This window comes from Colobus angolensis, unplaced genomic scaffold (assembly GCF_000951035.1).
Source record: "Colobus angolensis palliatus isolate OR3802 unplaced genomic scaffold, Cang.pa_1.0 Scaffold184, whole genome shotgun sequence".
NCBI lineage: Eukaryota > Metazoa > Chordata > Mammalia > Primates > Cercopithecidae > Colobus > Colobus angolensis.
Window position 1 is genome coordinate 4,066,193 of NW_012114977.1, and position 16,378 is coordinate 4,082,570.

The window sequence follows — 16,378 nt, forward strand, 5'->3', positions numbered from 1 at the left end:
AATGCACTTAGAAGCCCTTAGGAAAAAAACCTCTAATTATGGAAAAATTTAACCCTACAGAAAAGTAGACAAAATAATGACCCTTAGAGACCCTTTTAATTCAACCCAGAAATGGTTGCATTTACAGTTGCCAAAGGTTGAGGGCACTGAATGAAAGGGAACCATGAACTTGCCAGTTTCCTTTTCTTTCTTAAAACAAAAAAGATATTCAGGGCAAATTTTAGAATCATTGACGGTTTCTAGGAAGATTTTCTTTTTTGGAAGTAAAAAGGTACTCTTGTCTCCTTAATTGTTCTTAGTGTTCTTTGTCACCAGTCATGATATTCTTTGTGGAAAGTATTAATATACCATCTTCCTGTGTTCAATATTCCCATTAACAATAAAAGTCTAATGAAAATATCTGCATGAAAAGCCCTGAACACTAATTTCAGAGACAAATAAAAGATGAACCAATAAGTGTTTCTTTGAAAATGAATGATGCAAATTAATTGATATCTTAATGAGCTTTCAGCATGAAGATTATTAGTTAGATGGAATCAGAACTGAAAATCATCTTTAAGGAAATGCTAAGGACACTGCAGTCGAGGAGAAAGATGTTATCTGTCAATGCTCAGTTAGAAATCTCTCTTGCTCAATGAGAACCTTTCAAAGAGGGAGCCAAGTGGGACAGCATGTCTTATGTATCCGTGTCTGCCTGTCCTAGCCTGGCCAGGTTTGGAGACTGGAGCCTAGTCCTGTTCCGGAGTTGATGGAAACCCACAGGTATAGGAAGTTCCACCCTAAGCCAGCCTCTGGGGGTCTCGTAATACCACCACTGAGTTGTGGATTCCTTCCTTGGTCTCTAGAATAGAAGCCCTGTGAGGGCAGAGCCTTCCTCAATTTTCTTTGCGTTTGTGATGCCAGTGCTAGCCTAGCTGCCTGATTTAGAGCAATAATAAGAATATAACAGCAAGTAACAATGTAGAGCTTACTGTGTTCTGGGTATTGCTCTGAGCACTTTCCTTAAAATAATGCGCTTAAGCTTCATGGCAACAGTGTGAGGTGGGCATACTACTATCTCCAGCTTATGAGTGAGTATATTGAGACACAGAGAGGTTGAGCAACTTGCCCAAGATCGCACAGCTAATAATGGTAGATTAGGAATTCAAACCACAGCAGTCTGGCTCCGGAGTCTTCGCTGTTAACCACTGTGCTATACTGAATAGTGTTCTATATCTATTTCTTGAATTAAATGAACAAAGGGGTACTATGAATGGATGCCTTGTCCCTATTGCCAGGCATCTAACTTTTAGTTTTTATTTAAGTTATCCAAAGTTCCAGAGCTTTATCCTACGCTATACTAAACCCTGCCAGCCCCTCTTTGGAATGGAGGTTGGGGGGTGCCACAGATCTTTCTTGTATTCCTAAAAACTAGTTGCTGTCCTGTTTCAACCCAGATAGGCTATCAAAAAATTGTCCCTACTGAAGGGCTTCTATGGCCATGGCCTGATGTACCATCCAGTTTGACCTGGTCCCCTAATATCAGGGTCAGCTGAAGTTCCACCAAGTTTGCTTCTGTGGTCATTGTGAACCACAGGGCCATGGTCACTCTCTGTCTACAGAGACTTTATGGCAGGCTTTCCTACTGAGGCTGCTTGGGTAATGATGGTGTTTAGGGTGTAGCATTGTGGGGTCCAAAACACTTACCTAGCGTGTTCTATTTAACAAGATAGTATTCCCTGGGGACAGTTCCCTGGAAGCATCTACCCATAAAGGGTAGTTAGAAAAAGAACTCTGGGAGTGAGCTGGGGGGTGGTGGAGGGAACCACAGCAATGATGCCTTCCACGTTACAGAGAGGGGATAGTGGCTCCTTGTCCTAGTGGAGTTGATGGGAGAGATGTGGTTTGAACTCAGGTCACATGGTACGGCAGGAAAGGCGTGTGACTTGGGGTTAAGGGGTGTGGATTGAAGACTCACCTCTCTAACCCACTAGCTAAGAGACAGCATCATTCAACCTCTCTGGGCTCTGCTTTCCCCATCTATAAAATGAAGATTATGTCTATTTCACAAAGTGGTGTTGAGCTTCAAGAGTTTTAAAAGTGCTTTTCACTTGAAATTGCTCCACAAATGAGTGATGTTAGGAACCACCAAGGCATCCCAGCTCTACAGTCTTCCTTCAATCTGCTCAATCCCTCTGGATGCTTGTTAAGCCGGAATGCCATGTTCTCCCCAGACCGACCGAAGGGGCGGTTCTGCAGGTGGGGTAGTGCCTGGGCAGCTGCATTTTAACAAGCTCGTCTGCCAATTCGAACGCACTCAACTGTTTGAGACCCACTTAGCAGAGGCGAACACCAAACACAAAGGAAGTACTCTGGGTTTGATCACAGCCTTCGCTTCCTCTGGTCGAGGTCTAGAACCTGAGACCTAAATGAATTTGGTTGACACCGTCTCTGTGGTTGGCGGAATTTTGGAGAAGGTGAGCAGGGCCAAGTGGATATTGCTGCCGCTTCCTGCTGAACACTCAGGAGGGAAGCGGTGCAAATGTGACGGAAACCCAAGCCTCCTCCAGCCTGAGCGGGAAGGCCGAGGGCCGCACCCGGGCAGGTGGCACTGGTAAGCTCTGTGGCTTAGCAGCCTTGCCGGACAGCTGCCACCTGTCACCTGCCACCTGTTCTACTTCTAAGCTGGGCTGCCGAGGCTAAACTCATGTTTGGTGCACAGAGCTCCTGTGAGATGTCCCTTATGAGTATGGGGGTGAGGGGAGTGGAAGAGTGGGGGGTCTTCAGGCTTGGAAGAGAGGCAGCCTCATGGTCCCAAGTCCTCTCAATTCTGAAGTCATCCCATCCCTAGCTGCTTTCGCACTTTGGCCTCAGGACTGCTGAGCAGAGCTCCCTAACAGGAAGCCCTGTGTGCCTGGAGTGGCTGTGAATGTGACCTTCACAGCAATATTTCTCTCTTGAGTGTTTCACCCCTGAGACTGCTGGGGAGGCCTAAGTTCAGAAAATGACAATGCTCTAGCTTTGGGGGGTAAAGGGGAGATGCCAGATCTTTCTCTTTCATGCTCACTGCTCTCCTCCCCCTTCCTGATAGCTCAAACCTCCCAGCTCTGTCCCTTTGTGTGCTTATGGTGTTTGGCCAGGGAAGTGTGTGGAGTAACAGAGGTGGCTCCAGCACTGCCCACGAAGCTGCTGCTTGGGTCTCCCTTGAGGAAGCCCCTTCCAGGGCCATAGGCAGGGCTGCCTCTAAGGATGGCTGTCCATCCGAGCTCCTTAGGAGGGGCCCTGGTCACTGGGCCACCAGCTGGTTGCAAGGGTAACTCCCCTGTCACCCCCCTACTCCCACCCAGTGGCTGTGAGAACCCTGCCTTGCTCAGGATGGTCAGAAGCTAGTTCAGATTTCAACCCCTTCCTCTACCCACAGTTCTAGAAGGAAAAACACAAACCTCTCATAGTTGCAGAATTGTCTGTTTTCCAAAGTGCTATGGTAAGTCATTGGCTCAACACGACAATCACAGCAAGTCAGCAGCACGTTTCCCGTATTACAGAGCAAGATGAAATGTCCAGAGGAGCCGACAGAGGTCACTGAGTTGGTAGCCAGCCAAGGTCCAAACCACAGCCAAACTTTGTTTTTCTAGTTCTCAGTTCCCACTATCTTACAGGGTTGACGCCTTTGTACACTCTTTGCAAAGCCCATCTGCAGGTGTTCTAGGCACAGATTCGTGACTGTTTGAGGCTAGTGTGGACTTCTCCAAAGAGTACTGCCAGGCACTCATGAACGAAAAGATTCAATAATCAAATGCAATTGGGAAATCAGTGTATATGATATAGTGCATATTAGACTAGTAAAATCTCCAAAAGCCCTTCAGTTAGAAACAGAATGAGTTCAGTTCAACCCAGAGTATCCAAAACTTGTTTGGCAACACAGCCTTTCCCTCCCACATAATGGCACAAACAAGCCACCAGATTTGAGGACCCTCCCTGAAGAGGGTGAGCCAGGCTCCTTCACAATTATCATGATGACAAAGACATGAAGATGAGAGGCGGCCACTTGTTTCTGTACACAAAGAAAAGGAAGTTGCTGTGCCTCTCTCACGCCCCGTGCCCCATCACAGGGAGGAGCTCCAGGACTTCCTTGGCCAGTTCTGCCACCTGCACGTCTCAGAATCCCCTCAGTGCCCCCAAATCCAGTGGTGTGCTGAAGCCAATTGTTAACGTTTCAGAAACAGTGTGAGTCAGTTGTTAAATCATCAGGAGCTTGAAATTAAATCACCACTCCTGTGGTGGGAGTATTTATTTATACCATAAAAATCAGCAAACACTAGAAATCAGGGCTCCCCCCACCCTTCCAGAAGGCTGGGTTACCAGCATACCACTGGCCCTGGGACACTTTTTGAAATTGTTGGAAAACTTGGGAGGGCTCTGACAGCTGCCTGCTGGGGGAGAGGAGACGTGGAAGTCCTTGCTCCAACCCTCCTGGATGAGAGGTGGAAACGGCACTGAATAATCTTCCAGCTACAACCCCAAATGAGTCAGAGAGTGCCTCCTGGCCTGCTTACCTCGATATCTGTTACCAGCCAATGTCTCCAGAATTTCTGTGTGGGTTCTGCTCTGCTTGGGGCATCTGGATCCACCATCACCAGGATATAGGTTGCGCCCTGTAACACATGTACCAAAAAGTAATGTAGCGTCATGGCTGAAACAGGAAAATACCATGGGGCAGACCTCCTTTTCCCGCCATTCCGACTGAGAATGGCTGAGTAGCCCCTGTGGCATCCTATCCAATTTATCCTTGTTCTCATGACATCCCTCTCACATCACGTTTATTCTCAGAGAAATGGCATCTGTGAAGCAGACAGCAGGACTCTTGGCTTCCCCTTTGTGAGGAAGAATAAATCCAACAAGATATATGTACCAAGCACCTGGGAGTTCCGAGCGCTGTGCTGGGTGCCGTGGAGGAATTAAGGAAACCTAAACCAGGTCTCTGATCCTCAAGAAGCATCCAGTGTAGTTGGAGTGACTTGCTTATCAATTCAACAAATATATGAGGACTTATTGTGTGTCAAGAACGGCACCCATCATGAAGAATACCAGGATTCATTCATCCCTTCAACAAGGGGTTTGCTGAACACCTACTGTGCTACCCTTTGCTGAACACCTACTGTGTACCAGGAGCTGCTCCAGATGCTAGGAGGGCAACAGAGCACAAGACAGTAAGGTTCATACTTTCAGGAAACTTTTATTCTAGGTAAAAGACATAGATAATAAAAATAAATAAATAAGCAAGGAAACATGTGAGTACTGCTATGATGAAAATAAAACAGGGTGGGATGAGAGGTGGGAAGTGTTCTGGAAGGAAAAAAATAGCTGCTATGAAGGTCTTCAGGTGGGAAAAAAAGTAGGCTTTGAGGAGCAAGGAAGAGCACCACTGTGGCCAGGGACAAGCCGGGAGAGGGTGGACATGGCAGGTGGGGGAGGGAGCAGAAGCCAGGCCACAAGGGGCTCTCTAGGCCTGGGTAGAGAGTGGGGTTTTGTTCAAGGTGCAACACAGAACTGCTTCAGGGTTTTAGGTAGGACAGTGATATGCTCTGATTTATGTTTTTAGAGGATTCTTTTGGCTGCTGAGTAGAAAAGGAATGATCTCCAAAGGCCAGAGAGGAGGTCAGGAGGCCAGTTAAGAGACTCACAGTAGCATGTGAAGGATGATGGCATCTTGGACTAGGACAGCAGCAATGGAGACAGAAACAAATAAATGGGTTGGGTGAGTATTTTTAGGTAAAATCGGCAGGGTTTGCTGATGGATTCAATGGCAGGACAGTAAGGAGGGGGATGGAGAAAGAGAAATTGAGGATGAATCCTGGGTTTCTGGCTTGAGCAACTGGGCCACTTAATGGCACAGATAAGACTTGGAGAGGAAGCTGTTTGAAGGTGGACATTCAGAGTTCTGGTTTAGACATCTTGAGTTTGAAATGCCTTTCAGAAGACAATCAGGTATGCATGTCAGAGTCTGTAGTTCAGAGGAGAGATCAGGATTGGGTGAACAAATTTGGTAGTCATTGATATAGAGATGGTCTTTAAATCAGTAGAGCAGACACAGAGAAGAAAAGAGGTCTCATGGCTGAACTGTAAAACATGCTAACATTGAGAAGAGGGGAGAATCAGGGAAAGGGGACTTTGGAGCCAAAAAGGTCGGGGGAATACCTGGAGAGCAGGTGTTACAAAAACCAGGATAGAAAGCGTCTCAAGGAAGAGAAAGTGATCAGCTGTATCAAATACTGCTAAAAGGTAGGGCCAGATGAGGACACAGATGTGACAATCCGATTTGACCACTTGGATATCACTGTTATCTTGATAAGACCGGTTTCAGTGGAGTAGAAAGGACTGATGCTTGGTTGGAACAGGCTGAGCTGAGACGGGAGATGAGGAATTGGAGATAGCTATTAAAGATGATCATAAAAAAGGAAGTTTTGGTAGGAAGGACAGCTGAGACATGGAGTGGCTGTAACTAAAGAGGAAAGAAGAGTCAAGATATTTTTTAGAGAGAGGGATGATGTTTGTAGACCAATGCAAATAGTCCAGTATAGAAAGGGAAATAGGGATGACAGAGAGGAGGAAGGGGATCGTCACAAGAGTGGACTTTGAGAAGTGGGGAGGGGACAGGATCCAGAGTGAAAGTGAAGGGCTAGGTCTTGGGTAGAAGCAGAGGATGTGGGTTCCGATGCAAGAGAGTTGGAAGGTGAGATAGTGAGGAATGAGGAAATTGTCTTCCGCTTGCTTCTATTTTTCAATGAGTTAGAGGCAAGTTCATCAGGGGAAGAGGGACTGTAGGAAGTTTGTGGACACAGAAAAAGGTATGAGATCATCATTTAAGAGAATGAGAAAATGAATACACCATAGATGTGTAGTAGGTTACTAGATAGTATTACATTTCATAGTTGTGTGCTTTTTAACTGTTCAAGTACACGTGCTGAATATGTGGTAGTTGGGTTTAACTTGGATAGGGACTTAGGTGTGAGTATGATGAAAGAGAGGGAATTGAGAGAGAAAGAAGTGAGTAAGATGAATGGAGTAAATGGAGAAGAGTCCTGGCCCTCCCCTTAACAGGGAGAGGCAGGCACACCCTGTTGTTCTAAATGCTTTCTGGTGTTCTAAATGCTTAGGTAGAGGAGCATTTATCAAGCATGGACGGGACAGGGAAAAGGGAGATTAAATCTCTCTACCCTAGTAGTCCAGGAAGGCTGCAGAGTTGTCTTTTGAGCTTAATCTCAAAGGCTGAGCAGGTAAAGTATCAGGAAAAGCACTCGCTAGGTACAGGTAAGGGTGTGTGCAAAGGCAGTGGGGGGTGTTTGGGGAATGGCTGGGCCATAAGGCATCTGGAAAGAAATAGTAGGTGACAAAGCTGAAATGGGTATTGGGACCAGGGAACAGAAAGCTCTGCATGTCATAAGTTGCTTAGAATTTATTATGCAACAGGACCCACTGAAATTGTTTCAACAGGCAACTCATATCATCAGACGTGTGCTCTGGGGCTGGGCATGGTGGCTCACATCTGTAATCCCAACACTTTGCGAGGCTGAGATGGACTGATCGCTTGAACCCAGGAGTTCAAGACCCACCTGGGCAACTGGCAAAACCTTGTCTCTACAAAAAATACAAAAGCTAGCCAGGCATGGTAGCCCATGCCTATGGTTCCAGCTACTAGGGAGGCTGAAGTGGAAGGATTTCTTGAGCCCAGGAGGCTGCAGTGAGCTATGACTGCACCGCTGTACTCCAGCTTGGATGACAGAGTGAGACGCCGTCTCAACAAACAAAAAATAACACATGGGCTTTGGGAAGGCACATGATGAGACATGGTGAGGATAGAATTAAGGATGAAAAGCAGAGCAAAAAATCCAAACAAACCCTGAAAACTGCAATACTCTGGAGAAAGACCACAGGGATTTCCATTCAAATAGTAGTAATAGAAAGGAGAGACATGTGTACTGCAAAACTCACAGTGTGAGGTGACCTGGTAAGGCAGATGTGGGAGAGGAAGAAGCCAGGATGACTCTGAGATTCTGTCTTGGGCAGCTTGGTGATAATGGAGCCATGGATATTAGGGGTAGCAAAGTCAGGGAACAGTGAGGCAGTGAGTTTGGTGTTGAAACCTACAGGGAGAGATGCCCTTTAAATGAGGTTGGAGCTCTCTCAAGACTTGGCAGATGGGCTGCGGACATGGAGAGGGACAAATCTTTAGATTCATGGATTGTCCAGGGAGAATCTGTAGAGTGAAAACGAAAGAAAGACTGTGGTGGAACTTCAGTACTCAAAGGGGGACAAAGAAGGGAGAAAGAAGCTGAGGAGAAGAGAGTTCGGCAGAGAGCCAGGGGAGTTAGTGTCATGGATGCCAAGAGAAAAATGAAGGAAGGGATAAAGGTTGTGTCAGTATCACAGTCATTAAGGCACATAAGGGCCACAAAATGATTGTTGGTTGTGACAATGAGGGGATTGTGGACACCTTAGGATGAGTAGTTTAGAGGTAAAAATATTGACTGTTGGATTTTAAGACCCAGAAGAAGCCGTAAACTACATACTAGAGGCTACAGGAACCTAAATCAGAGAATGAGAAGATAAACCCAAGAAAATCTCCAAGGACTCAAAAGAAAAGAAAATAGTAAGTGAAAAAAAGGAATATATACTAAAGTGTGTGTGTGTCTGTAAAATCCCAATAGAATCCCATAAAGAGAAAACTGTACATAGTATCTGATACATCCAAGAAAGTAATAAGAAAATAAAAAGAAATCGGCCGGGCGCGGTGGCTCAAGCCTGTAATCCCAGCACTTTGGGAGGCCGAGACGGGCGGATCACGAGGTCAGGAGATCGAGACTCCTGGCTAACACGGTGAAACCCCGTCTCTACTAAAAAATACAAAAAATTAGCCGGGCAAGGTGGCGGGCGCCTGTAGTCCCAGCTACTCCGGAGGCTGAGGCAGGAGAATGGCGTAAACCTGGGAGGCGGAGCTTGCAGTGAGCTGAGATCTGGCCACAGCACTCCAGCCTGGGCCACAGAGCGAGACTCTGTCTCAAAAAAAAAAAAAAAAAAAAAGAAAATAAAAAGAAATAAAGTGTAAATATGGTAAAAGAAGAAATGAAGAAATAAATAAAGTCATATACCCTCTCTCTTTTCATTTCTTCTTCTTGTTTTTGTTTTGTTTTGCAAATGACATGATTGTCTACATGAGAAATTAAAAAAAAAATCAACTGGAAACAAAAGTAATATTCTGTAAACTATTACAAATTGTACACAAAACTAGTACTTTCTACATATTAATAATAGTCCTAAAGTATACATTTAAGATCCCATTAACAATGGTAACAAAACATGTAAAATAAGTAAGAATGAACTTGATGGCAAATGCAAGATTATACAAAGAAAACAAAAACATTACTGATGCACATAAGAAGGAAACTTGAATAGATAGAAAAAGAAATACAATGCTTTTAAATTGAAATAATCATTTTGCAAAAATGTCAATAAACCTTCAATTAATTTTTTAATCTAGCACAATTCCAATAAAAATCCTAAATATTCTGTGAACATCACAGAATAATTCTAAAGGTCATAATAAATGTAAAAAACAAGTAAATAAAAGAAAAATAATTATCCAAGGCAATATTGAAAAAGATAAAATAGGGATGGTATTAATTTTGGAGATATTAACGTATCTTATTAAGCTACAATAATTAGAACAATATGGTGTTGATTAATAAAGTAAAGGAATCAAAATAGAAAATCCAGAGAGAAAGTCAAGTTTTCAATATATGTATATTTACTATATGATAGTTATCATTTAAAATGTTATTTAATATATGACATAGTTATTTCAGATCAGTAGGGAAAAGTAGCTTATTTTATCAATGTTATTGGGAAAACTGGCTCACTATGTGGAATAAATAAACTTAGGTCCCTATTTCTTTCAGACACCAGAAAACTTCCTTATTTAAATATGAAAATGAAAAACAAGCTTTAAAATTGGTTTAATAACATAATATTAAATTTATGCAATAGAACACTCTGTTAGAGTTAGATCCTTATATACCCATATAAGAAATTATCTAAAATATACTAGTATGTGAAATAAGTAAGTTACAGAATAATGTGCATGATGTCTCAAATGTGCAGGAAAACTTTATATATCTAACTATATATATATATCTTTATAGATATATTTGCATATGCATAGAAAATGTCTGAAAAAATACACACCAAACTGTTAACAGTAAATGTCATGAAGGGAAGATTGATATATCTAACTAGATATAATTTCGACTCTTTTATATGGCAAAAAAAGTCCAAAATAAAATTCAAAGACAATAAACTGAGGGCAAATATTTGCAATATCTATGAAAAAATGTGAATATCTTTAATATACAAAGTACTCTTTAAATCCATAAGAAAAAGACTAATAACTCAATAGAAAAATGGATGAACAGCATGAGTAGGTAACACATAAAATAAAAAACACAAATGATCAAAAGCCATATGAACAAGTTTACTAGTCATGAAAGGTAAGCAAAGAATAAAATAAGATCCAATCTTTGACCATAAAATTAACAAAAGTTTTAATGTTCATCTCCAGAGTTTTTAAGGTATGTAGAAACAATGGGTAGATCGCCAAATCCTGTGAATTCTATGTCATTGCCTATTTTTTAAAAAAGGAGAGAAGACCAAAACCACATATTGTACACACGTATATGACTCTATGGAAAGAAAACTAGAAAAATAGAAAGTTAAATGCTGACTGATGATCTCTAAATGATGGGATAATGATGAACTTTATTTTCTTCTTTGTAATTTTTTGCATTTCCTGAAGTTTCTGCAATAAAATGCATTGCTTTTATACTTAGACAAAAAGATTTGCACTCAAGGAAAAAAAAGTCACGGTGAGAAGTCCCAGAACCCTCATTCTTCTCCTATTTGAACAATAGCCAGGGGAAGTCTTCTCAGTGGCAGACGGCTCTCCCTCGCTGCTCTGATATTCCCTGTGGCCCCTCCTGTCCCTAACCCTACACTGCTGCCTGATTCTTTAGGACAGCACTCCCCAACCTTTTTGGCACCAGGAACTGGTTTCGTGGGACAATTTTTCCACAGATGAGGGTGGGGGGTTAGTTTCAGGATGATTCAAGCACATTACATTTATTGTACACTTTATTTTTATTATTATTACATTATAATTGATAATGAAATAATCATAAACTCACTGTAATGTCGAATCAGTGGGAGCCCTGAGCTTGTTTTCCTGCAACTAGATGGTCCCCATCTGTGGGTGATGGGAGACAGTGACAGATCATCAGGCATTAGATTCTCATAAGGAGCATGCAACCTAGATTCCTTGCATGTGCAGTTCACAGTAGGGTTTGCGCTCATGTGAGACTCTAATGCCACAGCCAAACTGACAGGAGGTGGAGCCCAGGTGGTAACAGGAACAATGGGGAGTGGCTGTAAATAGAGATAGAGACTGTTTTATACTTCTGTAGGGATATAGACCTAGTAAAATGCCATCCTTTAATAGGTGCCCATGAATTCTTATTATACCATGGATTGGTGGGTCTTAGCTAAGTCCTCTTTTCTGGCTTTCTCCTAAAAGATGAGGGTGCTGAGCCAGGTAATCTACTTGCCCTCAGCTTCTAACATCTATTTGGTGGATTCTGAGCTATCTAGACACACTGTAAAAATAAGACTGCTTATATGATCCAGCAATCACACTTTGGGGGATAGAAATCCGGGTGTTACTGCAGCACTATTCATAATAGCCAGGATGAGGAAACAACAGGATGTCTATCAACAGATGAATAGATAAAGAAAATGCAGTATATCCATACAAAGGAACACTATTCAGCTTTAAAAAGGAAATACTGCAGTTGGTGACAACATGGATAAACCTCGAGGTTATTATGCTAAGTGAAAAGCGCCAGTCACTGAAGGACAAATATTGTGTGATTCCACTTACATGATGTATCTAAAATAGTCAAACCCACAGGAGCAGAGAGGAATGGTGGTTGCCAGGGATGGAGTGGGATGGGGAGGGGCATGGGGAGTTGCTAATTGATGAGTATAGACTTTCAGTAATGAAAGAAATTCTAGAAAGCTTGGTGTACAATATTGCGTCCATAGTGAACAATATCATATTTTACACTCAAAAATCTTTTGAACAGATCTCAAGGTAAGTGCTCTTATTGCAATAAACCAAAATGAAAATAAACTAATCCCACTTGAAGAAGGCAGGATGAAATCCAAGTTCTTTCCAAAGACACTGCACATCTAGAAGCATGACCGCATGCTCTGCTGGCAAGGCTGTGGGGAAACTGAGGCTGCATGCATTGCTATAGGAATGCACAATATGAGTGGTGTGCCTTTTGACTCAGTGATCCCATTTCTGTGATTTTTCCAACTAAAGATATCTGCACACTTATGAAATGACTTGTATATAAGGTTATTCATTTCAGCCCTGTCTGTCACTGTAGAAACTAAGTGAAAATTGTTGGAAATAACTCAAGTGTCCATCAGCTGGGGATTGGTTGATAAATAATGATAAGTACTCACAGTGGAAAACTTCGTAACTGTAAAAAACAATGACGATCTCTAAGATCTGGTATGAAAAGCTCTCCAGGATAACTTTAGTGTAAAAAGTAAGGTACAGAACAGCATATCTATTACTTTACTTTTATATAAGAAGGAGAAAATAAGATATTTATTCACATTTGCTTGTATTTACATAAGCAAACTCTCGAAGGGTGCTTAAAAAACTAACAGAGGCTGTGGGTGGTGGTATTGATATGGGTAGATGAGATAGATACATCTATATGTGTGCTCTATCACACTGATTTTTAAAGCCATGTGAATACATATTACCTGATAAAAATAAACCAAACTTATAAAATAATGTGGAATGTGCAGCAGTCACATAATATTTTGGAGGTGTATCATCGTTATCCTGGAGATATCAGTCTCTAGTGTGCTTTCACTGATGCTGAGAGGTAAAGAGGGATGGCCTTGTCCCTTTGCAGCAAGCAGAGCTCGGGGAATCCTCATTCCACTTTTGAAGGTTATTTGGGGGAAGGGCAACTGCTGGAATAGGACCCTGGGCACTATGGAGCAGGGCATGAGCAAGGTGCAGGAAGCCACACTAACAAATCAAAGTACTTTGGGATGATGATGATGACATAGAAGCAGAATTAGATCTGGATTTGTCTAGATAAAGTTTTAAAAAACAGCTATACGGAGGCATAGTTTACATATAATAAACTTCACCCCTTTTAAGTATACATTTCAATGATTTTTTTAAAAATTTACAGTTGCACCACTGTCACCATAATCTAAATTTAGAACATTTTTATCACCCCAGAAAGGCATCTTGTACCATGTGTGCAGTCATTCCCTATTCCCCCCGCAAGCTCCAGGCAACCATGAATCTACTTCCTATCTCTGTAATCTCCTTTTTGCCCTTCCTGGACATTTAATATAAATGGAATAATAATGCTTGTTTTTTTTTGTTTGCTGGCATCTTTTATTCAGCATAATGTTTCTGTACATTATCATGTACATGCTGTACATGTATCAGTACTTCATTCCTTTTTATTGTTGAATAATATTTCATTGTATGGAGAGAGACCACATTTGTTTATCCAGTTGATGGACATTTGGTTTATTTCCACTTTGGCTATTGTGAATGATGCTGCTGTGAACATTTGCTGTAAGTCTCTGTGCAAATACTTGTTTTCAATTCTCTTGGTTAGATGTCTAGAGTGGAACTGCTGGGTCATACTGTAAATTTATGTTTAATATTTTAAGAAACTGCCAAACTGTTTTTCAAAGCGGTTGCCCCATTTTACAATCCCACCAGCAGTGTATGAAGGTTCTAGTTTCTCCACATCTTTGTCAACACTTATAATTGTCTGTCTTTTGATTGTGGCCATGCTAGCGGGTGTAAACTGGTATCTCATGTTTTTACTTTGCATTTCCCTAAGGACTAGTGATGTTGAGTTTCTTTTTGTGTCCTTATTGACTATTTGTATATCTTTGGTGAAATGTCTATGTCAGTTTCTTGCCCATTTACAAATTGGATTATGTATCTTCTAAAATTGGATTATTTATCCAGAAATAATTTTAATAGGTGTGTCCCAACTGGGAGTAAGGGAAAATGGAGGCAGCAGGGTGAGTGGAAAGCAAGATGGCAGCAAATATTTCCATAGATGGGAGAGGGGCTACCCAGTTGGAACTCTGCTCTTATCAGCTATCAGGGCTGGACTTGCCTCATTCTTGAACTTCCAGTTTCCAGCCTCAATCCCCATCTGTACATGGGGTTGTACAAAGCCTTTTCCACTCCTGCCTGCCCAGCCATCAGTCCTCAACCACATCATTGTGCCTGAATGTTCTTTTCTTCTTTGTCTCTGAGCCAGTCCTATTTTCCTCCTCTACCTCTAAGCCCTTCCATTCTTTGCTCTGGAGCTGCCACTGACAACAAGCCATCTCCCCTCCATCCTCTCTCTCCAGCAATTACTCTCTACCTCTTTGTGTTCTCCTGGCTTTCCCCTGAAGATCCCTTTCCCCTCACTGCTCTCTTGTGGTATGAGTTCTCTCACATCCCATAAACTCCAGGGTCAGGAGGTTGGGTAGACACCATTGCACCCTGCTGCCTTCTCTGTGACAGAGGCCATTAGTTGAATACATCCTCTTTCTGTCTTGGTTGCTGTCACCTATGACTTCTTGGTTGCTACATTCACCAAAGACAGTGGCACCTGCTCCCAGTCTCCTTCCTGTCCTTGAGTCTTGCTCTTACTCTGGTGAGTTTAGTAAACATGTGGAACACCCACCCAACACCATGGCCTCTCTGGTTCCTGGGTCTTTCAATCTCAGGCAATCTTTCCCTCTCTATCTCAACCATCAACTTCCACAGCCACACCCTGAAGCTGCTTGTCATCCCCCAAACTGTTCCACCTCCAAAACTCACTAATTCCAGCCATAACCCCCTCTCTCTCCAGCTTTCTTCTTCAACTAAGTCTACTGGGAGTAGTCTTCAACCTCAATGAGGACCTCCAGGCCACTGATAACTCCTTTCTCAAAGCCCATCAGTGGGAGCCAATAATTTTGCATGGCAGTGATTTCCTTCACTTGTGTCTTAATCAACTTAAATTGCTAGAACCTGAATTCCCTTGTCCTCTGTCATTTGAACATTTTCCTGACAAAACCCCAAAGCTGGGTAAACCCAGCTTTCCTTTACTTCTGTGTATGACCTGAGCAGTGAGTGCTGCAGGAGAAAGTCACATCACAGAAGAGATCGGCCCCACCCTATAGTTTTGGCTACCAGCTTCATTACAGGCCCTGAGTGCCACTCCAAATTTCTCTGGTCAACTTGCCCTCCCACCCTTACTCATGACTTTCCAATATTTCAGACCTTCTCCAATATCCCTAAATCTCCAACCTGCAATCTCCCCTAACTCCCCTGACCTCTCTCTTATCAGGTAACATTCTCATTGATGACTTCTCAGAGGAAATTGAAGCCATCAAATAGTAAGTCCTTCAAGACCTTCTTCAAGGTTTGCAACCCCCCAGTGCATCTGCCCCCAACCTCTTCTTCTCCCCTCCCATTGTCTTAGAGAAGCTGAGTGGCTCAAGCCCCAAGAAGGAAGAGATCGCTTCCTCTGTCATGCTTTGGATCCTCTCCCCATCATCAGCAATACCTTCTCTCTTGAATATTCCATTTTCCTTCTCCTCCTCATCATTAACACATGACCAAGTCTCTTTCATCTTTAAAGACATCTTCCTTGGCCCCATATCCTCCCCTGCTTTCCCCCTATCCTTGTCTCCTCCCTGCTTCACAGACAAAATCCACGCAAGAACTGTCAACACCCTCAGCCTCTGTTTCCTTACTTCCCACTAACTCCTTAATCCAATCTGCCCCCATCGCTTCTGCTGCAGCCCTTGCTAAGATCACCACCTCCATGTCACCAAATCCAATGGATGTTTTCCAATCCTCATCACACTTGGCGTCTCAGCTGCAGTTGACATGGCAGCCCACCCCTTCTTTATAGGAATACCTTCTTCCCATGACTTCTGTGCTTCCCTCCCATTCTTCTTCAACAAGCCTTGTTTTCCGCACTGCTGGGTCCTGGGCTGTCTTTAAAAAAAAAACTTTTTTTTTTAAACAGAGTTTCACTCTTGCTACCAGGCTGGAGTGCAGTGGTGCAATCTCAGCTCACTGCAATCTCCACCCCCCAGGTTCGAGTGATTCCCCTGCCTCAGCCTCCCAGGTAGCTAGGATTACAGGCATGCACCACCATGCCTGGCTTTTTTTTGTATTTTTGTATTTTTGTAGAGATGGGGTTTCACCATGTTGGCCAGGATGGTCTCAATCTCCTGACCT

The 16,378-nt window shown here is 42.8% G+C and overlaps 1 protein-coding gene across 1 annotated transcript in view; it reads right to left on the reverse strand.

Annotated features, from left to right (window-relative positions):
• The window catches only part of PEBP4 (phosphatidylethanolamine-binding protein 4), a 213,847-nt gene that overhangs the window by 99,777 nt on the left and 97,692 nt on the right, over positions 1-16,378 (reverse strand). The window contains exon 4 of the mRNA XM_011939849.1: positions 4,536-4,634. Within this exon, the coding sequence (XP_011795239.1) occupies positions 4,536-4,634 (99 nt within the window). The remainder of the gene's footprint in view (positions 1-4,535; positions 4,635-16,378) is intronic.